The sequence below is a fragment of the Gossypium arboreum genome, chromosome 7, assembly GCF_025698485.1.
Source record: "Gossypium arboreum isolate Shixiya-1 chromosome 7, ASM2569848v2, whole genome shotgun sequence".
Classification (NCBI taxonomy): Eukaryota; Viridiplantae; Streptophyta; class Magnoliopsida; order Malvales; family Malvaceae; genus Gossypium; species Gossypium arboreum.
This window is the reverse complement of record NC_069076.1, coordinates 63,081,079-63,108,805: the sequence shown is the minus strand read 5'-3', so window position 1 is coordinate 63,108,805 and position 27,727 is coordinate 63,081,079. Positions and strand designations below refer to the sequence as shown.

General features: G+C 33.5%; 1 protein-coding gene across 7 annotated transcripts; it reads left to right on the top strand.

Annotated features, from left to right (window-relative positions):
- The first annotated feature begins 7,975 nt into the window (after positions 1-7,975).
- LOC108489384 (pre-mRNA-processing factor 39-1-like) lies at positions 7,976-27,617 on the top strand. Of its 7 annotated transcripts, none has more exons than XM_053030867.1 (18): positions 7,976-8,614; positions 8,746-8,814; positions 9,067-9,393; positions 9,510-9,626; positions 17,651-17,868; positions 17,986-18,072; positions 18,456-18,565; positions 19,160-19,389; positions 19,966-20,133; positions 20,850-21,216; positions 21,714-21,857; positions 22,547-22,699; positions 22,788-22,904; positions 23,616-23,696; positions 23,783-23,920; positions 24,964-25,278; positions 26,320-26,436; positions 27,146-27,617. In XM_053030867.1, the coding sequence occupies exons 5-18, from the start codon at positions 17,691-17,693 to the stop codon at positions 27,266-27,268; spliced, it is 2,328 nt and encodes a 775-aa protein (XP_052886827.1). In that variant the 5' UTR covers positions 7,976-8,614; positions 8,746-8,814; positions 9,067-9,393; positions 9,510-9,626; positions 17,651-17,690; the 3' UTR covers positions 27,269-27,617. The 7 variants fall into 7 exon arrangements, with proteins under 7 accessions (XP_052886827.1, XP_052886828.1, XP_017649450.1 ...); XM_053030868.1 differs by having other exon boundaries at positions 9,067-9,400; positions 17,989-18,072; XM_017793961.2 differs by having other exon boundaries at positions 9,067-9,400.
- The last annotated feature ends 110 nt before the right edge of the window (positions 27,618-27,727 follow it).

Below are 27,727 nucleotides of genomic sequence, written 5' to 3'. Positions count from 1 at the left end.
TAACGGGCCAAAAACCCTTCACACCCAACGCTAGTTTGACCCGTTATACAAGATCAAATCTGGAAGCTTATCGATTTGTGAAGGATTGGAAAGAAAAGAATGACTTAGCTAGAGCTTGTTTATACAAGGCAAGTAAGAGCAACAAGAAGTGGCCTATAAGAATCGAAGAGATGTGTAATTTCACGTGGGTGATTCAGTCTTTGCCAAACTACACTTGATATTACGATATACGAGTTTGCACGAGGGGCTTGTGCGAAGGTATGAGGGGTTGTTTCGAGTTGTGAAAAGAGTAGGTAAGGTGGCCTATAAGCTTGAGTTGCTAACAAAGCTCAAAGTCCACACAATGTTTCATGTAAGCATGCTTAAGCCATTCCATGGGGATCAAGAGGGTCAGAATCGAGGCAAGTCTAAACAAGCATCAATAGGGGTAAATGTCTCCTACGACTGTGAAGTTGAAAACATTAAGGCAGATTTTGTGATCAAACAAAAGTACCACAGGGCACGGCACGAATATTTAGTTTGATGGAGGGACTTTCCGTCAGCTAAGCAAGTTGAGAACCTGCCGATGCATTGTGGCAATTCTAAGGAAAGATAGACCAGTTCCATGAGGAGGATGCGACGAGGGCATCACTAGAACAAGTGGGGGAGAATGTCATGGGTTGCGCATGGGAGCCCGCAACCATGACAAACTTGTACGAGCCATCGTATTCGAAGGAGGTCATTTGGCCCAATCAGACTGGTTCGTTGCTTAGAGAGATTGAAAGCCCATCTTCGAAGCTTGACAAATATAGAAGGTGATTTTCAAAGATATGTGATCCTAGACATTAAATGTAATCTTTAGAAGATACAATTTTGTAATATTAGAGATTTGATATCTAGATAGCTTTTAATCTTAGCCATTGATGTACTTTTATCTTTACAGATGATTTTGGGGAGGCTTAGTTATAAATAGAGGCCTTTCCCCTCATTGTAATTCATTCAGTTATTAATAGAATTTTGAGAGCATTAACTCAAACTTTTCTCTCAAGTATTGTTGCTTTTCTATGGCTTTTATTCATCTTTCGAGTTCGTTCTTACTTTATTCTTCCGTTGTTCTTCGTGGGTGCCTTAGAGGAATTCTGTTGAATCTTCAATTGTTGCGAGTTAGGCTAACTTAAACATTTTTTAGCAAAGAAACTGCCTAAGGCCGCACAGATCACGTGGGAAAAATCTAAGTTCGTGACACTAGCACTAACGACAATCTTGAGTATTTTAGGGTGTTGTGGATGTTAAGATTTCAAAGTATTCTAGGGTTATTTTTGGATCAAGGGTTAGAAGTTAGATAGTGAGAGATGGGTAAGGCTTAGTGTACAATGGGTCTTAGGTAGATGGTTGATGGGAGTGGTGCGTAGGAGTTAAGGGGGAAATGGAGATGACGTCTAGCAAAAGAGGAGATGTTGAGTTAGCAAGGTTTGAGGTTGTCTCAACCAGATTTTGCTATTGCTTTTAAGTCGAATGAAGGGTGACTAGATGAAGCTTCAATGTTTCTTGAGTGTTACAAGAATAGGAAATAATGATGGTGAGGGTGAGTTGAAGATGTTAATACATTGTGTATGATGGTTGATGAAAGGGTAGGATGAGTGTATTGCCAAGAGTGAGAAAGGTTTTAATTGTTTCTTGATAAATTTTATGAGTTTTTTTTTAATTTAGGACAAATTGATTGAGTGTGTAAATATTAGAGGGCTAAAATTGTTATTAGGCCAATAGAAAAAGCCTACGTTAGACTTTTGTTATTGAGTTAACAAAAACTAAAGAGAGAGTGATTAAAATATTTAATTTCGAAAGTTGAGTGACTAAATAAAAGAAGTTACTAATTTAGTGACTAAAATAGAACCAAACTTTTTTTTTAGCGATGCAATTTAGAATTGACTTAGGGACACGAAAAAGGTTGTAGGCAAAAATAACCATGTGGCAATTGGAACTTGGAAGGAAAAAACATAAGGTGCAAAGTCTCGAGATGAGACATGGTGATCTTGTATCAACATATAAAACATTGAAGCTAAATTATGGGAAAATCCAATCCAGAATCTCAAGACATGGCTCCATTATCTCGGGACTTCAAACTTCGAAGCTAAAATTTTTGGAATAAGGTAGGCATGTCTCAAGACATGGCTTCAAATCTTGAGACATTGCCCTGCATTTTGCTAGTTTGACCCAAAATTCATAACTTGGCTTTGTTTTTTACCGCCCTTGACATCAGTTTAATGTATATGGGCCCATTTAAACTCGTTTAGCATGCATAAAATGTTTTTAATTGCAACGCCTGTATTGCTTTTAGCATTTTCATAATTGTCTAGTAATTTGAGTTTTGAGTTGCTTCGACAACGAATATTACGTCTTATATCCATTGGTCGTCCGAGTCGGGTGTAGGGTGTTACACGGTATACTTTAGTTCCAAATAAAAGTTTTTTAGCTTGAGATATGCCCAAAATACCAAAGTAGTATATGTTGGAAGTCCAATCTGCAAAATATTGCCAACAGTAACTTTTAAGCTCACTTTTCTCCAATCTTTTCACCTAATACAAGAAAAATAAAATAATCAAGGACTTAAATAACCCAATTTAAAAGAAAATTTATCACAAATAAATAGGAAGTTATGCAGCTATTATATAATTACTTACTTCTGGGGGTGAGTGTTCAATCGAATTGAGTAAAAAAAATTCGAGTTAATCGAGTTGACAGTCATATTTTATCATCCTAACTCGATTTGAAATTTGTTAGAATTGAGTTGAGTGAAATAAAATTTGATTCGATTCAAATCGAATCGAATCGAGTGAAATTATTCAAGTTAGATTAAAAAATTAAACATGTTAAATTAAAATCTTGTTATAGTATAACTAATTCCATGTTAGAGCACATAAATTTGAAACTATATTTATTTGAAAAGTAAAAAAAAAAAGTTAATATGATAAACTTGAATCATTAATTTATTTATTTAGGTCCTAAAATTATTATTTTAAAATATTTTTAAAACTTAAATTTCTTTATATATTATAAATTTTGGAATTTTTATAAATATTTTGTATTTTTGAAAATTATTTTTATTTTTGTAATTTATGTTGAGAGTGACTAATTTGCTCATTTTCAAAATTGACAGGGACAAAAGGGGTATTTACACCAATCTATTATTCAAATTATTCGAGTTATTCGAATTGTAAAATTCAACTCGACTCGAAACTCAAATTACTTATTCGAGTTGACTCGAATAACTTGATTCATTTAACTTGAAATTCAAATTTTTTTTATTGTTTCTAATGTAATCAAGTTTTGCTCACCCCTAATTACTTCATTCTCAGATCCTTTATCATTTTGAAGCACTTTGGCCTAATGTAGTTTGGGACACCACAATAGTGGAACAAACCCCGCTATTATATTTGTTCTTCTTCTTTATATGAATCATCTCGGCCTTCTTGAAGTATTTAGCTTGATGAACAACATTTTTGGCCTTTACAAACATAGTTGGTACTATTGCTTTGTAATTTTTTTCAACATATTGAAACCTCATTTTCTGTGATCTTCAATCCCAAATGTTAAGATTTCATTTAGCTTCTCAATGCTCCAAAAAGATGTTTATTCCCTTTAATTTAAAGGTAAATATATTTGCTTTATAATTTTTTTTTCATCCACATTGTGAATGCCACATAATTTATTATTAGTTTATCTAATTTTCTTCTCATTTGACTTAATGAGATTTTTACATTTGATGAAATGATGATTATCTATACCTTATATTAAAAAAATCCTCAATCAAAGATAGCCGCACGGAGTGTAGAATTTTATTTGAATAAAATCTCATTTGCAATAAATCTTTTCTTGTTTCTTTTAGAAGAGTTGTGTAACAACTCATTTTCAATGGTACTGAAAACGGTGATTTCATAACCTCGTTTTCAAAGATCAAGTAAGTAAATATTATTTATTAATATTTAAGTCTATATAGCATTATATTAGATTTTGGTCCGATGAATTGATTGATTAAGTGATTAATTAGGGTATAAGGATTAAATCGTAAAAATAATAAAACTTAATTGCTATAGATTTTATTAGTTAAAAGATTTATAAAGTGAAAGTAAAAGGGCTTAAGTGGCAATTTATCATTATTTATGTATAGTGGACGGTTTATGATTGATTTATAAATGAATTATATTTTATTTAATATTAAGACTTAAGTAAAATGTAATAAAACACAAAAAAAAGTTAATGGTGACTTTCATTTTCATCATTTTCTTCTTCCCACCTCTATTGGTAAACATTGAAAAGTTCAGCCAAGCTTGTATCCTTGCATGTAAGTCAATTTTGATCTTGTTTTTCATAAATTTTATGTTTTTCATATTATTGTAGCTTAATCTAGCTAACCTAGGTACTAAATTGTAAAACTATTAAAGATTTTAAAAGTTACCATTGTTTTTGAAATTTTTGGATGTTAAATGTTAGAGTTTGAAGCTTTGTTTTGGAGTAGGACTATTTTGTAAACTAATTTTTGTTAGTTTTAAGTTTAAGGAGTAAAATGTAATGATGCTTAATTTAACATATAAATTGTATAATTTTTATTCTATAGATTTATTGAAGGATGAAATTGAAAATGGAATGAAAAACGAAGTTTAAATGTAAAATAAATGCTAGTTTTGGTTTTAGGGACTAAATTAAATAAAAAGTAAAAGTGTAAGAAAATGTTGTAAAATGTTATTAAAGGGGTCATATGCATATGTTTGACATTATAAAGTATTTGAAGTTGATAATTGAATTAAATTATTATATAGATCAAGTAACAAATCAACCTGTCAATAAATGCAAAAAATAAAAAATTGTTGAATAGTCCTTGGGGTCGTGTTTGTTGCTATTTTGGTTAGGTAAGTTTATATGATACTTATTTTGTTTAATATTTGATATGATTGTATTGTGTTTATATGCATGTGTTATTTGTGAAAGAATTACAAAAACTAATGAATTTGGTATTGAAGGATCAATTTGTAAGTTAAGGTTTTATTGATAAATGCAAGTATTATGTATATGAAAATGGTGGTAATTACATGTATATAATGATCTAAAGGACTGAAATGGATAAAGTATGGAATTAAGAGCCAAGTGAACTTAGTGAATGATTAGAATACAAATGACATGTCATTAGGGTTTAAAGTATCAGGCACTGTGTACCGGTGATTATGTTATAACAAGCACTTTATATTAGTGTTTATATTTTATCAAGTACTATGTACTGGTGTTGGGTACCTTACTGATGGTTGAGATCCAACATTTGTTACGGATTTCCACAGCTTGTGTGAGCAGCATCAAGTAAAAGGTTAATGTTCCTATTTACAGCTCGTATGAGCAAAGATAATTATTGCTCACATGAGCAAATCTATCCCGAGTATTCAAGGTTAATTTACTATAGTTCTCCAGGCGAAACTAAGTTATGAAATCGAATTGAGATGAAAGATTATTTGTACAAAGATATTAACCATGAATTGAGTATGGCTATTATAATTATTATGTCACTTATATGTATGTGATGAACATTATGTGATAATGTGCTAACCAAGTTGGTTATGGCTTGAATTGTGTAAGGTGACAAAGAATACCATGTTTGTATGTTATTTTCAATTATTGAGATATTAAAAAATGTTAGGTATGTTGTGTTTAATTTCATATGAACTTACTAAGCTTTGAGTAAGCTTACCTTTGTTTCGTTTTTCTTTCTTGTAGACTGTCGAAAATCAAGCATTCAGTTTTATCAAGTCGGAGCTCACACTATCCACAAATTCCTTCAATAGACTTTTGAACATTTTGGCCAGTTATAAGTGGCATGTAATTAAGTGTAGATGGTTATATATATAGTGTAAAGTTGAAAATTATATTGTTTTGGTTTATTTTTATGATGATATAAATGTAATGTTTGAAAGTGGTGATATTATTTTGGTTGGTTTGCAACATGAGTTGCATGTGTGTTTTGATTAATGTTGTGCATATTATATAATGAGTTTTGGCACATTGAATTGATATTTATGTGAGGAATGCATAAGTATTGATGTTGGGACATGCTTGAAAGTAAATGTTTTAATTTAGCTTTGTTGAAATGTGGCGTTAGTTGTGGCATATTGGTTAGGTAATTAGGAAGATGTTATAAGTGGTAAATTGGTATAAAATGTGTATGTTTTGAACATGGTTAGGTTGGTGGAAAAATATACATGTTGAGTTCCTTTGTAATGGTTGAAATGTGCTATGCATTTAGAAACTTCTTGCATTACACGGTTTGACACACGGCCATATATCACACACTAGTCAGTGACACGACCGTGTGCTCTTTAGATATTAGGAAGCATGTGTACACACAGTTCTTGAATGTCATATGGGCTGGTCACACGCCCGTGTGAGCACTGTTGATTTAGTTATCTAATTTTCACATAGTTCTAGTGGGATACATGGTCCAGCTAGGGGTAAGCGTTCAATCGAATAGAATGAAGTTTTTTTGAGTTAATCGAGTTGACGAATCCTATTTTATCATCCTGACTCGATTTGAAATATTATTGAATTGGGTTGAGTGAGATGGAATTCGAATCAAATATATCCATTTGAGTTAAATTAAAAAAAAATGATTTGGGTCATTATAATCACTGTCATTGTAATCAAAATTGCCTACTGTAATCAAATTTTTTATTAACTTTCATCTCCTCAAAATTTATTTATTAACATTTTATATATGAGTTAGCTTTTTGCTTACTTAGTTGCTTCAATTATCTTATGATTCTTGTCACTATGTATTTTAAAATTAAAATATATATTAAATGTAAAAATGATTTTTTAATAAAAGTTATTTTAAAGATAAAATGTGAAATTGATACTAACATAAAATTTTAACAAAAATTTATAAAGATTCAATATGATTAAACAATTCGATAATATAAATAGTACCAAATGTGAAATTTAATTTAATAATATAAATAGTAGATATAGATAAAATTATTACTATTTAGGTTTAGGATTTTTTGGATGATTTTAATTTTTTATTTGGGGCAAAAGGTGGGAAGTAAAGGTAAAAATGTAAAATATTATAGTTTGATATTCAATTTATTCGAATATTCAAATTCAAAAACTAGACTCGATTAGAACTCGAAATTCGAAAAAAATTCGAGTTAACTTAAATAATTCGATTAATTCAAATAACTCGATTCGTTTAACTCGAAATTTAAATTATTTTCAATTTTTTTAGTCGAATTGAGTTTTGCTCACCCCTAGGTCCAGTTACACAGGCATGTAATTCTATGATGAGTTTATGTTTTTTGGTCCACACCGCTCCAATGAGTTACACGGCCTGACTACACGACCGTACAACTTCTTTCTACACGGTTGCAATTTATCACATAGCTTGGGCACACATCAACTTGATTCTAACTCACAATTGTTGACAAAAACATAATAAGTAAATGTAGTGCATTTAGTATTGTTTATCTTATGTATTTATGAGTTTAAAATTTATTTTACTCATAATTTAATATATATATTAATTTCGTATATATTTAATATGTTATTATGATTAATTAATTTTAAACCATCTATTTCATTATTTGTTATTTTTATTTTAAACAATTATTTATATTCTTGTGTGATAGAATTTTTACATACATATGCGTGTGATAGAATTTTTAATATTAGTCTGTAATTTTCTTAAAAAGCTTATCACTGAGAAAATATTTTAAAATGAAAATGTTTCACCTCTTAAAAATAAAATATATGTTAAACAATAAAACTTGAATATATTTCTAAAGATTTATACAAATATAAGGTTAATTTTAAAAATATGTTGCATTTTTTTTGAGAAAAGCCTAGCCTGCTTTTATTAAGTAAATAGAAATCCACATACAATGAAAAACAAATCAAATAAAACAGAATAGGGCCGAGGCCCAGAAGCATAAAACAAAACTCCTAAACAATAATCAAAATACCTAACAAACCTTAAAAATCAGCAGCCAGTCTTCATTCATTTGACGAATCCCTTTCTTTTTTCGCACTTTCTGCATTTCATTTCCAAAGAGATTCATTTAACAAACTAAGAAAACAATGACTCAGATATCCCTTTAGAGAGCGAATTTATTCGCTAAATAGTTACTCTGGTGTGTGAGCAAATTGAGCTAGATATCATCACTGTCAAAACATTTCTCTTTCCCAATCTTCAAAAGACTCAATATGGGTATTCTTGTTTTACCATTTTCTTGTCATATTGTCGATGGTTCCTCATCCCCAACTTGAATTCGTCGATTATGTTCTCCTTCCATCACATTTATCTTCCTCGACAGCCTGTGTAACAGATCTGGGGAAGCCGTTTCTTAGATAAGTATCTTCTTCCATATTGATTCCTTCCTATGCTAATAGATGTGCCACTTTGTTCATTTGTCTCCTTGCGTGTCTAAATTTACAGGAAATGAAGTAATTTTTTAATCTTTTAGCATCAATAATGTAAGCCCTAATTTCTAATCTGTCTTCTTCTTCAGTTTTAATCTTCTTTATGACGGACAAAGCATCGCCTTTAATGTCACTTCTTAAGAAGCCTAATTCAACCTCGAACTGTATCGCTTGAACACAAGTAAGAGCCTCTGCCACAAACGCCGAAGGAATGTGTCTGTTAAAATGGACTTTTATTTTTAAGACTTGCCCACTTGAGTTTCTAATCACAATTCTAGTGCATGACTTCTTTTGTTGGTTTGTCATATACAGCGTCAAGGTTGATTTTAACATAATTCTCCTCAAGGGGTCGCCAGTTTTCCTTTATCAGTTTGTTAACAGGTAACTGCTTACATATTCCATCTAACTCTTGCAAGTAGGTGGGAAAGAATTGAGTCAGTTTATCACTTTTTTTCATCTATTTTTCATAAACCCATTTATTACTGGCTATCCACTCAACCCATATAGCATACATAATAGTTCTAATTTTATGGGTTGACTCATTTTCTAAGAGAACCTAGACCCAATCCTTAAACTGAAATTGATTTTGCTCCAAGGTCCACCTAATCCTTAATCTGAACACATGTTCTACAGTTTCTTCACTTTGCGAGCATCTTGGACAGATTATGGAGCTTACCAGCTTTCGTCGAAAAAGATTAGTTTGAGTAGGAAGGAAAATATTTAGATTTTTTCATACTAATATTTTAATTTTCGATGATAAATCCACAAGCCAAAGTTTCTTGTACATAGATTTGTATTGGCTTTGCAAGGTTTGTAAATTAATGTCCTAATCATTTTGTAATAATAATTTGTAACATCAGCATATTGTGTAAGTCCCCGAAGCTTCTGCACTCCATACAATGTTATCCGCTTCTTTTCAGTTGAGAGAGGAATACACAAAATCTTCTCAGCCTCATCATGGTGAAAAGTATTTCTAATTAACTCATCTTTTCATTTATTTTCATATTGTTCAATTAACTCAGAAACGTATACTAAATTTGGGTTAATAGTTGATAGTTGAATATTGTAAATTGTAGCATCTGGGACCCACGCTCCATTCCAAATTGAAATTTGCTCACCAGACCTAACTCTCCAACATATCCCTTTTTCAAGAAGGTCTTTTACCGCCCATAGACTTCTCCAGGTAAAAGAAGGTAAATTCCCCAATCTTGCTTGCAAAAAATTCGAGTGTGGATAGTATTTTGCTTTTAACGATCTTGCTAATAACGAATTGGGATAACAAATTAACCGCTAGCCCTGTTTTGCAAGAAGTGCTATATTAAATTTTGACATAACTCTAAAGCCCGTTCACTGCCTTCTTTTAGATCCCCAAGTTTCCTCTAATCACACCAATGGATTCCTCGTTTATTATGTTGTTTTTTCCACAAAAATCGACCCATAAGATTTTCTAATTCTGAAAAAAAAGATTTTGGTAGTAAAAAGCATGCCATAACATAGGCAGGGATTACCTGTAGCACTGCTTTAATGAAAACTTCCTTCCCTCCTATGGATAAGAAACGAGCATTCCACCCTCTAATCTTACTAATCATTCTATCTTTCAAGATTTGGAACGTTCTTTTTTTATTTCTTCCCACCATATTTGGCAGTCCCAAATATTTTCCTGGATCTCTTGATGTTTGCATGCCAAATAAAGTCGCTATTTGTTCCCTCCTTGTTTGGACACATTCGAGCTAAAATAGGGTAACGATTTTTCAAAATTAATACATTGACCTGAACATATTTTGTATTCTCTTAATATAGTTTTGAGAATTTGTGCTCCTCTTTTCGTAGCATCTCCAAATAAGATGCAGTCATCCACAAATAATAAGCGTGTAATACTTGGTCCCTTTCGGCAAACTTTTACTCCTTTTATGGTTCCCTCACGTGGTGCCAATCACATTAAAGATGAGATTCCTTCAGTGCATATCAAAAATAGATATGGGCTTAAAGGGTCTCCTTGTCGTAATTCTTGTATTGGTTTGAAAGATTTCCCTATCTCATTTTTGATGCACACTGCATAAGTAACCGTCTTAACACATTTCATGATAAAAAAACACCCATGCATCAACAAAGCCCATTTCCTGCATGACTCTTTCAATGAACTCTTATTTCACTCTACATATGGTTTGTTCATGTCAAGTTTTAGAGCAATATTTTTGTTCTGACCCAATCTTCTTTGTTTAAGAGAGGGCATTAATTCGTATACGAGTAGAATATTATCCGTGATAAGTCTCTCAGGCACAAATGCACTTTGGGTTTTATCAATACAAACGTTTAAAATTTTTTGAATCGATTTGCCATTGTCCTAGTAATAATCTTGTAAATTACTGTGCAAAGACTGATAGGTCAGAAGCTCTTTAAGTTGACTGGATTTACCACTTTAGGGATGAGGACAATAGATGTCATATTGATCTCCTCAATCGAACTGTCCCTATTTAGAATATTAAGGCAAAAATTATTAACCTCCTTTCCCACAGTGTACCAATATTTTTGAAAGAAAAGTGCTGGAAATCCATCACTTCCAGAAGCTTTGGTCAGTCCTATGTTTTTAAGAGCGTAAACAATTTCTTCCAAATTAAAGTTTTCCGTTTACATGCGGTTCATAGTTTTTGAGATGCAACTTTTAATCTCAGATAGAATATACTCGGGATTACTTATTCCTTCCGATGAAAATAACTCTTAAAAATATTCTCTCGCCACGTCAGCCATCTCTTTTTTGTCCATAACAAGTTGCCCTCGCACATTTTCCAGCTCCTCAATTCTATTAGCTCTTCTTCTTTAGGAGGAAAATGTATGAAAAAAATTTGTATTCTTATCACCTTCTTTTGGCCAATTCATTCTCGCTCGCTATTCCCAATACCTTTCCTCTTTATCAATTTCAAGATTTAGATGAATTTTTACATCAATAAGCTCCTCTAAATTTTCTTACGTTCTTCCCAATTCATCCAATTCTGTAATACAAGTAAGAAGTTTTCTTGATAGCCCTTTACGTGATTTCTTTATTCCCATGCCCATCTTTGTAAGCTTTTCCCAACATACTCTAATTTTTCCACCACTTATCTTCTGCTCATTTCCCATAGTCGCTTCACTTCCTCCTCACACGATTGTTCTATGACCCACCAAGCTTCGAATCTAAACCCTCTCATTCTTCTACTTAAATCTTCATGCTTTGTTTGAAATAACAAAGGGCAATGATCCGAAAAAGAATGTGTCAAATGCCGAATAGATAATTAGGAAAAAGATAGAGCCATTTGTATTAGCCACTCCTCGATCAAGACGTTCTTTAATGTTTGCTTCCGGAAGGTTCCCTATTTCCTACGTAAACCATTTACTTGAAAAACCCATGTCCTCAAGTTGACATAAATAAAGAGTGTTTCGAAACTCTTCCATACGTATTTCATCTGTAGGCAAACCTCCTTCATTTCCAAAAGAGTATAAAATCTCATTGAAGTCCTCACAAACTAACCAATACGTGATTGGTTCTCTACCCAACATCTTCAAGAGATCCCATGTCTCTCTCATTCCTCTTGTCTCTAGGGCACCATGAAATCCAATCATTCGCCATTTAGCCTGAATTTCAAAATCATCAATGTTAACATCAACGTGGTTATTAGAAAAACTTCTCAAACTTACTGATATTTCCTCTTTCCAACCAAGACTCAACCCTCATCATGTTCCAATTACCGGTACATTAATGCCAAATTGAAAGCCACAGTGTCTTCTAATTCTTTCCATTCGATACTTGTCAATTTCGTCTCCATAATGAAGACTATTTGGGGACTATTCGACTTCAACGCATATTGAAGCCTTCTAACACCCCGTGGACTCCCCAATCCACGGACGTTCCAACTTAGGATTTTCATTGTGGTAGGTCAGCTTGCCTATTGGCAACCGCCGATATTTAATTTGTGTAATTAATTCCTTGTTAGTTTGCTAGTCTACCCTCTCATTTTGATAAAATTCGACCAAATTCATTGATATTTGACCGGTGTTTTTTCTTTCCTTCATCTTTTACTAGAGATATTTCCTTACTATCTTCGTCTATAACCTCACCCTTCTCCACACTATTCCATACAATTCTCTTTCCTTTATTACGCCTATTCCTACATTCTAAATTGATTCCTAGGGTTTGGGTAATAAAACCCTTATTTTGTTGCATGTCAAAATTATATTCCCCATTATTGTTATTCATAGCTGCTAGTTTACCTCCAATTTCCTTCAAATTCCCTTCCATCTTATATCCTCCCTCAACCATACGCTTGGTATGACACTGGCTTTTCATGATTGTGCCTTTAAAGAAATATCCCATCCATATTCCACTTTTTTTAGGCCTAAATTAATACTCTTTCAACAAAATTTATCGTCATGCCCCAACCATCCACACAGGAAACATAATAAAGATAAATTTTCATATCAAAATTTCACATAAACAAAACTAGATTGGGAAATCATAATTTTTTTTCCTTTTTAATGGTTTTCTAACATCAATCTGGGTTCTAATACGCATAGAATTTTGATAACCTTGGGTAATCTGTTTATATCATGTTCTAGGAACTTTCCAACAAAATCCCCCAGTTGTTTTGCCACACAGTCGGAGAAAAATCCTGATGGAAGGTCATGGACTTGCATCCAAAAGTCAGTATAACACAAAGGTACCAAATTTGGATCATCACCCTATTGTAATCTATGGAGTAAAACACCCTATTGTAATCTATGGAGTAAAAGAAGATTATTAAAAGTCCATGGCGTTCCACTCATCACCCTCTCTACATCAACCTCATAAAAAAAAGAGAATAAGCATCGTTTATCTCCTAAATCAGAGATTTGAATTTCCCCCAACGGATGGCATAAGTTGGCTATAGTGTTTTTTAAGGCCGGGAAATTAACTACGCTTGTTGTAAGACAACAACCCACTAAACACATCTCAAAAATAAGTTTTTGTGGCCTAGTCTCCATCGCAAATTTCATCCCTTCATCTTCTTCTTCTTCAAGGCTTAATTCTTCCAACTCTTTCTCCATCGATATCTCTTCTACCATGATTCAAAAAACAGAGCTTCCCTGGGTATAGGACTTTGATTTTTTCAACCTAAATCATAAATTCAGAAACTAAAGCGTGAAGACTCTGTTTAGTTAAAAGAGTTTTATTTGTCGACTGTAAAAATCCACTTGTAGAAGCAAAAACAATGAGAACAAATTATTGGATTCCTATCGGTAAACCCTAAACTTTTGCTAGACTAAAACGTGCCACCTTAGGGTAGACTAGATTATCTTAAAAAAAATATTATGCTGAATTTTTTAAAATTTAAGGATCCGTGTTGATTTTTTTTGTACTTATCGATATATACTATTTTTAAAAAGAGAAAGTGAAAACACGCCCTATAGGGGGCATTTTCACTTAAAACTAACAACTTAACTTTTTGGTCAGATGGTCAAATGTTAATATTTTTGTCATTGGTTCCTCTTATAAGCATTTTTGTATTTTTATTTCACTTGTTTAAAGCTTTTTTATTTTTAATTAATGTTTAATATTAATAAATATATTACTTTCAAGTTTTTTAATTAATAACTCTTTTATTTATAAAATCAAATAATAAATATGTAATCATTTTTGAAAACTTCAACTAACTCTTTTGATATATATTTTTATATATAATATTTATATGTCAAATATTTACTTTTTCCACCTATATTGTGAATATGGTGATTTCTAATATGAATTGAAAATAAATATTCACATATAAAATTATATTTACTAAAAAATAATATTTACAACAATTATTTTATTTTATAAATAAAAGAGTTATTAATTAAAAAGATGAATTAAAAATACAAAAATTGAAAGCAATATATTTATTAATTATATACATTAATTAAAAATAAAAATTGAAATAAAATGAAATAAAAAATACATATTAAATTGGCTTACAAGAAGAAATAAACTTGGAACTCAAAGATAGAAATGCAATTATTTAACCATCTAATCAAAAGAGATAATGTGTTAAAATATTAATTAAAAAACTTGAAACAATATGAAAATAAATAAAAAAAGTGAAAGAGAAAAATCCAACCCGAGATTTAAGGATAAAAGTATTAACACTTAACTATCTAAGTAAAGAAGCAAAACTACTAGTTTTAGTAAAAACTCATTTTGGTGACGTATTTTTACTTTCTCTCTCTAACATATATCGATAAATATAAAAAAATTAAAATTTAAAAAAATTCAACCCAAATATGATTATTTGAAAGGTGAATGTGAAATATGGGATCCCTAGTAGTTAAATTTAGGTTAAATTACACCAATAGTCACTCAACTTTAGGGTAGCTGACAAAACAGTTACCTAAGTTTCATTTCAATCACTGAACTTTCGAAAAGTTACAAAACAGTCACTAACGTTATGAAAAAGTGACAAAATAGTCACTGATTAGCATGAGTGTTGATGTGGCAAGTTAACTAGTTGATGTGGCCAGTTAACTTGCCACTTTGGACGAATAGTCAAAGGGTAAAAGAAAAGAAAAGAAAAGATGATTGGTAAGAATAATATTTCTTCTTTTTCTTCTCATTTTTCTCTTCATCTTCTTCTCCCTCAACCTTTTTCTCTTTATGCTTCTTTTATTTTTTTCTTCTTCTTCTCTCATTTCTCTTCATCTTCTTTCTCCCACAACATAACAATGGCTACAAATCAAGAGCCACAACAACAGTTGCTGAACAACCCCAAGCCACCCGCATCCCTGAAAAACCATGGGATTATTATGAACCAATGGATGAAGGATAATGACTAGATGAGACCACGGAGGCACTGGAAAATCTCACCCACTTGCTCGACTTTGATTAGACGACTGCCTAAAAATGTCCAATTGTTGATGCTCACCAAGAACTAGAGGAAAAGAAGCAGATAAAGAAGAAGATGATGAAGCGGCAGAAGAAGGAGCTACAAATGAAGAAGGAAAAGGTGACAAAGAAGAAGATAGGAATGGGTGTTGAAAGTTATGTAACTGAGACGATTGCATCATCTGTTCCATCAAGCTGGTAGCTTCTTGTCCATGGAAATCAGTAGAACTCTATAGCAACTAAGAGTACTGCCAGTAATCTCTCAGCATATCAGCTATAGGGCTGTGAAGATGTTGGGAATAGTAAAGCTATGGCAATGGCGTTGAATAAGGTGGCCAAAACTGGGTTGTTAAAGAACTAGAAATTGATGTTTGGGTAGTGGGAAAGTTCTGCATAGTTGAAGAACAAGCCTTACAAGTTTAGGAAAATTTAACTTGGCCCTGCTTCCCCTGAATTTCAAAGCAGCTTCATCATAGGCTTTTGCGGCGGCTTCCGCAGTATCAAAGGTGCCTACCAAACTCTTGCTGCTTTGTGAGGATCACGTATTTTGACTGCCCATTTCCCCGATGGCCTTTACCTAACCCCCCTATATCTTCTTCTTCTCTCGCCGGTTTATTCATAGGTGGCTATTATTGCTGTTTCTGCTGCTAGTGCAACAATGCTTGTAGTTTCCTCAACAACTGTTTTTAAAAAGAAAGCTAATCAAATGAGACGTCTACTTTTGAAAGTAAAATATTATTTCTTCTAAGATCAATATGGATTGAGAGGTTGAGTTGCTTAAATTCTAAATGAAGGTGGTAATGCTAGCTCGTTGCAACTTGAGTTGTATAAGTTGACTGATGCAAACTTTATAAACATGCAATATTACATACTAGTTAATATTATTTATTATTTATTATTATTTATTATTACTAATAGTAATTAATATTTTACTAAACTAGTGATAATAGGAAAACAATTAAGTCTTTTCTAGATTATGTTATCTTATGTAATCATATGTAAGGAAAGGAAAACAATAGCGGAATCCCCTAGATTTTCACCTAAAGGGAAAAGAGAAAGAAAAGAAAGAGTTCAGGAAGAAGAAAAAAAATGGAGGAAAAATGGTATTTATTGATAGGAATATATATACATAACAAACGTTGTAGCAGATGATGAATCGGCATGAGAACTTCTAAAATCAGCAAAACTTCTTTGAACCCTTGGTGCAGCAGACTCAACCAATTGAGCACTAGTCTCATCTCATTCCATTTTCTCTTATTCTTCTTTTTCTCTTCTTCTCCTCTTCTTCTTCTTCTACTGTCTAAGGCTGTTTAGGGTTAAAAGGAACTATTAAATAACAGCTAATCTACCCTTAAATGCCATGCCATTTTTTCGTTACGTTTGTAACAGAAAATAGTTAAAAATACTGTTTTGTTATTTTTTTAAAATTGAATGACTGAAATGAAACTTAAGTAATTATTTTGTTAATTACCTCAAAATTGAACGACTGTGACTTTGAGCGACTGTTTATGTAATTTATACTTAAATTTATGAATCTGGTTCATAAAATGAAGAAGGCAGGCCCAGTTATGTAGGTTCCTAAATTTCCGCCACCTGGCACCACCAAAGCCCTCCTGAAAAAGGCAACGGCCATCACCCAAAAACAATAAACGGCCCAGATTCACCTCCACCTCCACCTCCACGTAACCCAAAGAATAAAAACCGCCACGCCCACTTACCCTACCTTTCCTCTCTCCTATTCGTTCTCTTTGCTTCATTTCTCTCTCTCTCACCAAGAAAAAAGAAAAAAAGAAAAAAAGGAAAAGTGCAAAACTCTTAAAGAACTTTCTAAGAAAACCTCATCTAATTTTACCAACTCAAATCACTCTAAAGTGTTGAATCCAGAACTGGCCTCGCAAAACGACGCCGGCTGCTGCTCCTTCCGGTATGTACCCAGCCTTTTTCCTTTTTCTCCCTGTGTCAATTCCTCCAACTTAGGGTTTTGGTTTGCGGAAACCGTTTCAAGATTGGCTAGGGATTTGTTTTGAAGTTTGGAGTTTTTAGGTTGCATCTTTTACTTTGTATTGAAGTTTTCTCTGCGATAAACAACTTTATTTTTCCTGCTTATTAGTTCTACTTATAAATTATTTAATTTGGCCATTCAGTTATTCACCACCATTCTTTAAAAAAAAAATTACGTTTTTTTCCCTGTATATTTGTTTGTATGTACGAGTAAGTAAAAAATTAGCAAGTTAGAAGTGAAAAACAGGCGTTTAGTTAATTCTTTTATGGAGAAAAGTTTTTGTTAATTTTTGGTTGGTATTGTTTCCCTGTAAAATAATGACTTGAAATTCTTCTCTTGGTTGTTAGTTTGAGTGTGCATACTCCAGGTTTAATTTCCCGACCTCGAATGGGAGATAGTGAAGCAGTAGTTGCCGACTCATCAGCAATGATGGATTATACTTCAGCAGCCTATAATTCTGCTGGTTCTGGCGCTTACTCCTCCCAGGCTACTGGATATCCTACTGCTTCTGGTGGTCATCCAAATTCTGCTGGTCAAGAAGGTCAAAGCAGTGAAATGTATGACGGTAAGCCAGCTGGTGGATCAACAGATGAGACTGCTGTTGCAGTTGGAAATAGTGCAGCAGATGCATCAAAAGCTGCTGGTTGTAATTATCCTCTAAATGGAAATGTTGTTAATGCAGCAGGAAATGCAACCACAGTTGAGAATGGAAATGCTTTTGATAATTTAGGTGGTGCTTCTGCCGCACCAGAGTTTGTGGATGGTTCTGGTATGTTTTTCTTGGGCATTTTGTCATGTATATCAGTTATGCACAAAGGCACTAAGAAGTGGGCTTAGTAATGATTTTAATATTTTGATTCATTTTTCTGCTATTTGTATCTCAAGTTAACAAGCCTATTGTATGCCATAATGACTTGAAACTCCGTTAGCATAGAAACAGCCTTTTTCTCTTGGCACTCTGCCATTAAGCTTTGTTCCTGATCAACGTGATGTGGTTGATTGTTCTTTGGACATCTGCTGTCTACACTTAGTTTTGATTAAAAGCATCTTATTCAACATTTTACCTTCCCCTTTTATTATTGTTATTATAGTGTTTAAGTTTTAGAAAATGTGAAACTCAACTGTTTCTTTATTTTTATTTTTGACATCTAGCACCAACCATGTCTGCTGAAGAAGAACGTTTATGGAGTATTTTGAGAGCCAATTCATTGGATTTTAATGCTTGGACTGCATTGATAGAGGAAACAGAGAAGGTTGCAGAGGTATGTGAGCATGAAAATTTGTTGCATGGGAACAATTTCACAGACTTGTTATCTTTTACATGTTGGAAATTTCGTGAGCTAGTTATCTGTTTCATGGGTTTAAATTGCATGTGTGCATGTGTTTTAAGCCACGGACATAATGGATTCTTATCATGGTTAATTATGTTATTGGTGGCAGAGAGAGCAAAAATTGCAGAATAGCAACCGTGATGCCATATCACATGTGCTATTTAAATCAGTGATATGTTGCCTAGCTAATATCTAATTTTTTTTCCCTTCTTTATTTTTGTATAGTTTAGTGGAGACTATGTAGTTGAAAAGAGGCTCCATATGCTTAAAATGAATATTATTTGGGGAGGGACTGGTGGTTCACCTTAATAATTTTGTGAAAATTAACAAAAGGCGCATGTAATTTTGTTGAACTTTTCTTTAGTGGGGTGAGGCAAGATCACCGCCCATCTTTCAGTTAATTTTGTCTTTTCTAGGGGTTTTTGCGTTGATTTGAATTCCTAGGTTATGAACTTATCCTCATTAATTTTCTATCTAAGTTTGCTATCTTGTCTGCCAATTGAGTTTTCATCTGTCCATATGCAGAACAATATACTGAAAATTCGGAAGGTTTATGATGCTTTCTTGGCTGAGTTTCCTTTGTGTTATGGTTATTGGAAAAAGTATGCGGATCATGAAGCACGCATAGGCTCCATGGACAAAGTTGTGGAGGTCTATGAAAGAGCAGTTCAGGGTGTGACATATTCTGTGGATATCTGGGTGCTATATTGTGCTTTTGCCATTGAAACATATGGAGATCCAGAGACCATCCGAAGGTAAAAACTGCTAATCTACCCATTCTTCTTCCTGGTTTGCAGTAGGAGACCATGCTTGTATGCTTTTCTCAGTTATGTAAATCTGATGATTGTTGTTGCTTTCAAATTTTATTCTGGCATGCCTTCAACAGCAATTCCTTACATTCATGGCAGAGAGGTTTGATAGGGATATAATTTAGTAATTCTTTTTCCCCCCTTCTGTTTATTCCCTTAATTTTGAGGCTAATGTATGGGTGATCGTTGAAACAATTTTAGGTTATTGACCATGTTCCTGAGCTCTTCACACTTCACGTAGTTATCTTTGAGTTATTACTTTAACCTCGATAATTTGAGGTGCATCAATATGCAAAATGCTTTTAGGAAGATATCATCCAGTTAAGAGCTATATGGCCTCAACCGCTGCTCTATTTTAAACATTTGATTTTTACCTGGAAGGTAATGCAGCATATGTACTTGTCTAGATTGAATTGTTCCTTCATCTTTAACATTGTTCCCTCTGTCTTCTGTTTGTTGACTTGTCTGCACTGCTGTATGGTTTTTCATGTGTAATAACTATTCTGCTCCATGGTGTTTCAGGCTTTTTGAACGAGGATTAGCATATGTTGGAACTGATTATCTATCTTTCCCTCTTTGGGATAAGTACATTGAATATGAATACATGCACCAGGAGTGGAGTCGCCTTGCTGCTATTTATACTAGAATATTTGAGAACCCTAATCAACAGCTAGATAGGTATTTCAACAGGTAAGCCTATTTTGTGTCTCTTCATATTTAACTGTTCGTGTTATTGGCACAGTTACATTAGTTTACCATGTTCCTTCATTTATCTGAGGTTTTCTAGTGAGATTGGCCAAACTTACGCAATAACCTTGTTATCATGGTTCATTTAGTCGTTATTCTTAAAAAAATTACCTACCAATTTCTGCGAAATTTGTACTTCAATCCATTAAATCCTTTTTTGCCTCTGCATCTTAAGATAAATCTCTTTCCTTCTGGTATCAAAAGTAGATATTAAATGGAGTCTATGGTGCAATATCCTCTATTTACTAATTGAATTTTAAGTAGCAGTGGTTTCCTTTCTTAACTTGTTTTTTCACATTGTATAATCTTAGCAGCAATTGCTCAGGGTTGTTTCAAGGCTACAACATGCTCATCCGAAGCATTGTTTTTTAATTGTTTGAATGTTAATGTTTGGTGACTTTTCTTTTGATTTAAAAGAATGCATATGTAGGCCTGAAGGAGACACTAGAAAATTTGGGACTTTTTACTTGGAGACGAGTTTGAATATTGGGGTGGGGGGTGAGGTTTATGGGGTGGTAGAGGATAGTTCAAAATGCAAATGCATTTTCTCATTAACTTTTAAAATAGTGATTTTATGGATAATTGTGCAGTAGTGCATCATGTTGTTCTGCTTATTATTCCCACAACTTCATTATTCCTTGATGCCTATCGTATTACAGTTTCAAAGAGTTGGCTGGAAGTCGACCTTTGTCAGAATTAAGAACTGCTGAGGAAGCTGCTGCCAATGTATCAGGTCCAGTTTCAGAGGCTGATGGCCAAGTCAATGAAAGAGAGGTTCATCCTGATGCTGCAGAACAAATGCAGAAGCCTCTAACAGCTGGCTCAACAGATGCAGAAGAGTTGGAGAAGTATGTTGCCATTAGAGAAGAGCTATATAAAAAGGCCAAAGAGCTCGATTCTAAGATCATTGGTTTTGAAACAGCTATCAGAAGGCCTTACTTTCATGTGCGGCCCCTCAATGTTGCTGAGCTTGAAAACTGGCAGAACTACCTGGACTTTATAGAAAGAGAGGGTGACTTCAATAAGGTATTTGAGTTTGTTTTTTCCATCTTTCAGTTTAGCTATGGTTCGTAGTGTTCAGTTGCCCTGTTTGTTATATATTGACTTACAGTTAAGTAACATCTGCTGCATCATTTGCCTTATTGGCTAAATCGTTGGGTGAAGCAACTTTTTAAAACGGGAAATGTACTGAGACTAAAGCATGGACCTTCGATTTGGTTTCTTTGAGGCTAAGTACTTCAAACGCTCATTTTTTCAGTGGACATTTTTAGGTTTGTAATGTATTGAACAGTGAATTCATTTTATATATTTTAAAGTTCCAATGTTATGCCTGCAGGTGTGTTCTTGTCTTCCTAACCATTTATGTGTCAGGCAATGGGGGTCCCATCATATTTGAGGGGCCTCTCTGTTCCAACAATGGAGTATTTCTTATGCATTTCTCCTTCTGCTTTGTATCATCCATTGTTCATTGTTTTGCTGCACCAGATCTCTGTCTAATTTTTATATTTTCAATTGTGAATTAGGTGGTCAAATTATATGAAAGGTGCCTTATAGCATGTGCCAATTATCCTGAGTACTGGATACGATATGTTTTATGTATGGAAGCCAGTGGAAGCATGGATCTTGCTAATAATGCACTTGTGCGTGCTACGCAAGTCTTCGTCAAGGTATGAAGTGCAGTTTGTGTTTGTTGTATAAATACTACTTGGATGAATTTTATCTCCCTTCTAGAACGGCCATTTGAGTTTTAGTTGTCATGGTTAAAACTTTTCAACTTTTTACTACTGTCATTTAAATATTTTAAAGAATTTAAGAAGAAAAAAGTTTGGAGCAAATCTATCAATGTTTTTGCTTTGGGGTTTGTTTTGGTACAATTTATCACACAGTCGAATAACACAATATTAGTGGGAAAGTGGGAGCAGTATGGTTTTCAGTCATTTTCACTTGTAATTTTTATGTTGTTATTAATGTATAAAAAAATCATTGCACCTCTTTAAAGATGGTGCAGTTTAGGATTTCAGAATCTTTTGTCAGAAAATATTATTTGATGGAAATGGCACTTCCCACTTGTATATTCATCTGCTTATTCTGTGCCCTGACTGAATTAATAGAAGAAAGAACATGTGTTTCGTTTTTTTTTCATGGTTAGGGAACTATTTGAGCTTGTGATCTGGTTTTTACTATCACACATGGCTCTTGATTATATATATATATATATATTTTTGGCATCAGTGTGCAAAATGAGTATAATTGCTAGGTGTTTATGTGGCACCTTAAAAAGTGACATCATGCTAGTTGCAGCCATTTGTGTTGTGTTGCATTTTACTGATAATTATTTGTTATCAAAATTCTACAGAGGCAACCAGAGATCCATCTTTTTGCGGCTCGATTCAAGGAGCAGAATGGGGACATAGAAGGTGCTCAAGCTGCGTTTCACCTTGTTCACAGTGAAATATCACCAGGTCTTCTTGAAGCAATTATCAAGCATGCAAATATGGAATGCCGTCTGGTATGAATACATAGCATACAGATGTGTTTTTACTTCTGCTAAATGTTTTTACTTGTTCCAAAGGGGTTGTTTTATCTTGATTCCGCAGGGGAAACTGGAAGATGCCTTCTCTTTATATGAACAAGCTATTGCCATTGAAAAAGGAAAAGAGCATTCTCAAACATTACCAATGCTGTATGCACAATATTCTAGATTTTCTTACTTGGTAAGTGGCTGTGTTAGCGATACCTACTTTTTTCATTATGAAATGGTTCATGTGAAATGGAAATGGGAATTTTCATTGGTCCAGGAGCCAATGTTAATATCATTGATCTTCTTAAAGAATGAGTTGAATTTTATGCGTCACCTTTGTCTGAACCTGTGTCAAATATGTGCTTTCTAATATTATACTACTAATGTTCCAAATAATTACTCTGTTACCACTGCCATATGCGCATCTCTGTGCTGTTTACAGGTTCATTTTATGGCTTGCATGACAACCAGTGTCCAATCATCGTTCTTAATTCATCATATAGTTCACATATGTACTTTCTAAAACTAAATGGGTAGTATGTTGTATCACAGAATTACTCTGTTACCTCTACCGTATTGACATTTCTGTTCTCTTTATAAGTTCATTCACATGGCTTGCATAACAACCAATGTTCAGTTATCATTTGTAAATCATCATATGATTCACACCAGAAGCCAGATTAACGTCTTAAAATTCCCTAAAGAATAAGATGAAACGCACACCTGACATATCTTATGGCACTTAAGGTTGTTTTTTATGTTATTAGGTCTGTGTCTAAGACTACAGAAACTTTTGTTGAACTCATTTTTAGTCTGATTGCCTCTTACTTCCAAGTGTTTATTATCTTTGCTAAATTCTCACTAATGTCCTGATTCTTATTCCCATTGATATCTTTTTGGGTAGGTTTCTGGAAATGCAAAGAAGGCCAGGGAAATTTTAACTGGAGCACTTGACCATGTCCACCTGTCTAAACCATTCCTTGAGGTTCTCTCTCTCTCTCAAACACAAACCCCTTTTGATCATTCTCCTCAGGTATCTGATTTCTGATTTTTCTTTTGTTTTACATGTAGGCCTTAATACATTTTGAAACAATTTTACCACCACCAAGGCAGATTGATTATTTACAGTCATTGGTTGACAAGTTTATATCCCCAAACTCAGATGGCAGTGCTGCAGACAAGGAAGACCTATCTAGCATATTTTTGGAGGTAATAGTTTTTGTGAAGATGCAAATGACCTGCTTATTGACTGCATTCTGTGGGATTTCTACATTTGGCATTGAGTGCTTAGTGATTAAAATGTACTCCTTTTAAGCTTTGTTTATTTTATTTCTGGTTATGAATTAAATAGTGAGTCACGTGTGGAGGTTTGGGTTTGGCTGTGAAATGGAAATTGCTGATAATCATAACCTTGCTATCAGTTTCTTTTAACACCAATGAAGTGCTGCAGCTAACTTTTTAGTTTTTTAGTTTCTTTTTTTCTTCGACTCAGATACCGTCCATTATTTCCTTCACTGAAGTGGTGAAGCTGACTTTTCTTACTATTTATTTTAAAACTTAAAACATATTCTAATTTTATTAAGTATAAACTTACTACAATTTAATTACGTTAAAACTTTGTTAAATCATCAAAACTCTTAAGCTTCAACATCCTTCAAACATTAAAGTCCTTCAGAACCAAATATAGATATTGCCAATCAAAAGTGAACATGTATTTTTTTCCTCTATTCTTTATCTATTCTACTATTTGTTTTCCTTTTAATTCATTTTCTCCATGTGTAATTTTTAACTGATTTTTGTAACAGATTAGCCAGGGAAGTAGCGAGCTAATGTCTAATGATGACTTCTCATTTCAAACTTTGTTTTATTTTGAAATAGATTAGTAAGTGAATTGTTAGACTTGAACAACAATTTGAGTTTATAAAACAAATTATAATAAAATTTATCTAAAGTAACTATTTATTATATATTACATAAAATTTCATTTATATTTTACATATATATTTTTATATGCATGCGCCTTATTTTACTCTGGCGAGTGCTTTTATTTTGTGTCTTGTGCCTTGGGCCATACAGCAGACTTAGAGAGTGCACCTAGTGCCTTTGACAATAGTAGTTTGAAGATATAGTCGTCGAATGCTGTTGAAATATCTCAAGTTTGAAAATTTTCTTATGTTGAATGCTGTTTGGAATTCTTAAATATTCTAAGAAAGTTTTACTGGTAGCTTACTATTGAAAAAGTGATTTTGCAGTTCTTGAGTCTCTTTGACGATGTACAGTCCATTAAAGAGGCAGAAGATCGGCATGCTAAGCTATTTTTACCTCATAGGCCCATGTTGGAATTAAGAAAACGTCATGCTGAAGAATTTTTATCTTCAGATAAGACAAAGCTTGTGAAATCTTACTCTGGTGCCCCTTCACCTGGCCAGTCTTTGATGGGTGCCTATCCAAATGCACAAAACCAGTGGCCAGCTGGTTATGGGGCACAGCCTCAAACTTGGCCCCCTACTACACAGGCACAGGCACAGGCACAGGCACAACCATGGACTTCTGGCTACAGCCAACAGGTAGATTGCACTTCCAGATATAACTTTTCATTGTAACTGGAATATCCTCGTCTTATTTTCATACTATCCCAGCCTCTGAGTATGATTGATATCAGGAGATACTGTTAACTGGTACCATTTTATTTGGTGATGGTTTAGACTTGTATAACTGGGTGCCTTTAGTTTGTATCTGCTATTTCAAGCACTTCGTATTCCATTAAAAGTTTAAGAAGGCTACCTTGTCTTGATCAATATAATGCCATGTTCATAATAACTTACTGGAAAATATCTTGCGTCTCAGTTTTTCTGAACTCGTCCTTGGTGTATGCTAAAGTATTGAGGTTGGCATCTTTTTTCATGTCATTCTAGATTTACTTCTATGGCTGTGATGATCTTTGGCTTGCACTTATTATTGACTGGTTGCAAGAGTTAAACATAGGATTTCAGAGCGGTAGATGAAATGGAGTGGATTTGCAATTTGTGTGATCATAAGTTTCACTGGAGCTTGATGGATCATTTTTAGGATGCTAGCTAGATCAGTAATGTTGTGCAGTTTAAATGCTCAGCAAATAAGTAGCAACATTTCATGAGGAGATGAGAATGTTAGGATTGGAGGTGTGGGTGTATGAGGAAATACGGCATGATGAATAATGTAGAAGATAACATACATGGCAATAAACTTACACTAGTTTGGACATGAAATAGGATATACTCTGGTGGTAAAGTGTGATCTAATGGATATTCATGTAAATAGGAGAGGAACGGATGGAAGTATAACTTATTACCTTTCTTTTAAATTAGTGAGCTGATGGTGTGATCTTAAATAGAGGATAATGACTCCTTATGATATATACAAATATGGCAGACTATGTAAAGGTGAAAGGCTTAGTTTGTCAGTCCTATTTCTTTGTTATGCATGGTATTACATGTTTGGATTATGTTGCCCTCTTATGAAGGGAAAACTAGCTGAAATGTGAGCATGTGATTTACGGTGGAAATTAATTCTTTGTTGAGTTTATATGGTTTCATGGATTTCATACTGTGTTCCTGTTCAATTTGTAGGCTGCATATGGTGCATATAGCAGTTATGGTAGCAATTATGCAGCTCCACAAGTGCCCACATCAGTTCCACAAATTGCCAGTTATGGTGCTTACCCGGCTACAACATATCCAATGCAGGTATTCAGTTTTCTATAATTGCACCCTCTACATTTCACAGCTGATTCAAACTATAATTTCAAAGACTAGTGATGCAAAAATCACTCTAGTGCACCAAGATCATTAAGGCTTTTCTTGGTTATGTGGAGAAGAAAAAAAAAAAAAACTTATTAAGATGGAAATTGGAGGAAATAAGTAAAAAGATGAATATATATTATTTATATAACTTTTTCTTTCATTGAAGTGCTTGGTGGGAAAAGTAGAAGTCCAATAAAATGGAATTTTCTTTTTATCCTGTTCTTGATAGAGTGGAAAAATAACAAGAAAGTCAAAAGTTATATTATTTTAGTTACTATACCTTCTGTAAATTAAGATAAATAAAAAATAAAATTAGAAAACGATGGATAATCTTGTAAAATTTCATCCTGGTTGCTGACTTGCTACACCGAACTTTGGAAACTTGGACCTCATGTTCCTCAACACCAAACAGTTGGGAGAATTTTAGATATTTATATATATTGAGATTCATGTATATAATTACAAAGGGTTTGAATGATCCTTGGCCCTTAATAGTCCCATATGTTACCGAATTTTGTAACAAGAAACTTGTCTCTCGTTTCATCTACTTAATAGCTTAGGGTAGTAAGTCAGTACTGAAGTTTAATGTTTTTGGATTGAACAACATTGAAATTTGATAGTTCGGGCTAATGTTTGCTTTGATTTTGTGTAGAGCTTTCCTCAGCAAAGTTATGCTCAACCAGCTGCTGCCACGACTTTAACCCCAGCGCAGCAACCTCCTCCTGCTGCTGCTGCTGCAGCTCCTCAGGCTTATTATGGTGGACCTTACTATTGAGTATCCAGTTTCTTTGGTGTCCCTAATTTTTCCTTATTTGGGTCTTATGCTTATCGCGGACTGTTTCTAACATGGAACAGCTAATCAGTTAAGCGGAGGTGGACATTTTTGGGTCTTCGAGCGGGGGTTAGATTTTGAGAATACTAATATGTTTTAGTTGACAGTAGTATTGTGGTGTCCTTTTTTTCACTTCCAATTTTAGATTTTTTTTGTGTGAAGTTTGTACAAATGTTAGTAAAATTATGATGTGATCTGTAGTTGGGTTTCTTATTTAAGTGACCAAATTGGAAAAAGTAAACACGAAGAAGGAACTTTTAATTTCCAGAATAGGTGCAAATTTTGGTTAGAATATCTTCTCAACAAATGGGCTATCACCTGCATTTATTTAAATTATTTTGAGCCCAAAAGAAGTAGCTCGGGGCTCGTTGATTCAATCAATCTTTGTAATGTTAAGTGATT

Bases quoted from the DNA above. Each gene is read 5' to 3' on its own strand.
- LOC108489384 (XM_053030866.1), top strand. From the start codon at position 17,691: ATGGGAGATAGTGAAGCAGTAGTTGCCGACTCATCAGCAATGATGGAT. The intron at 21,858-22,546 runs GTATGAAGTGCA...AAAATTCTACAG, and splicing joins CTACGCAAGTCTTCGTCAAG to AGGCAACCAGAGATCCATCT. The intron at 23,697-23,782 runs GTTCTCTCTCTC...TTTTACATGTAG, and splicing joins TGTCTAAACCATTCCTTGAG to GCCTTAATACATTTTGAAAC.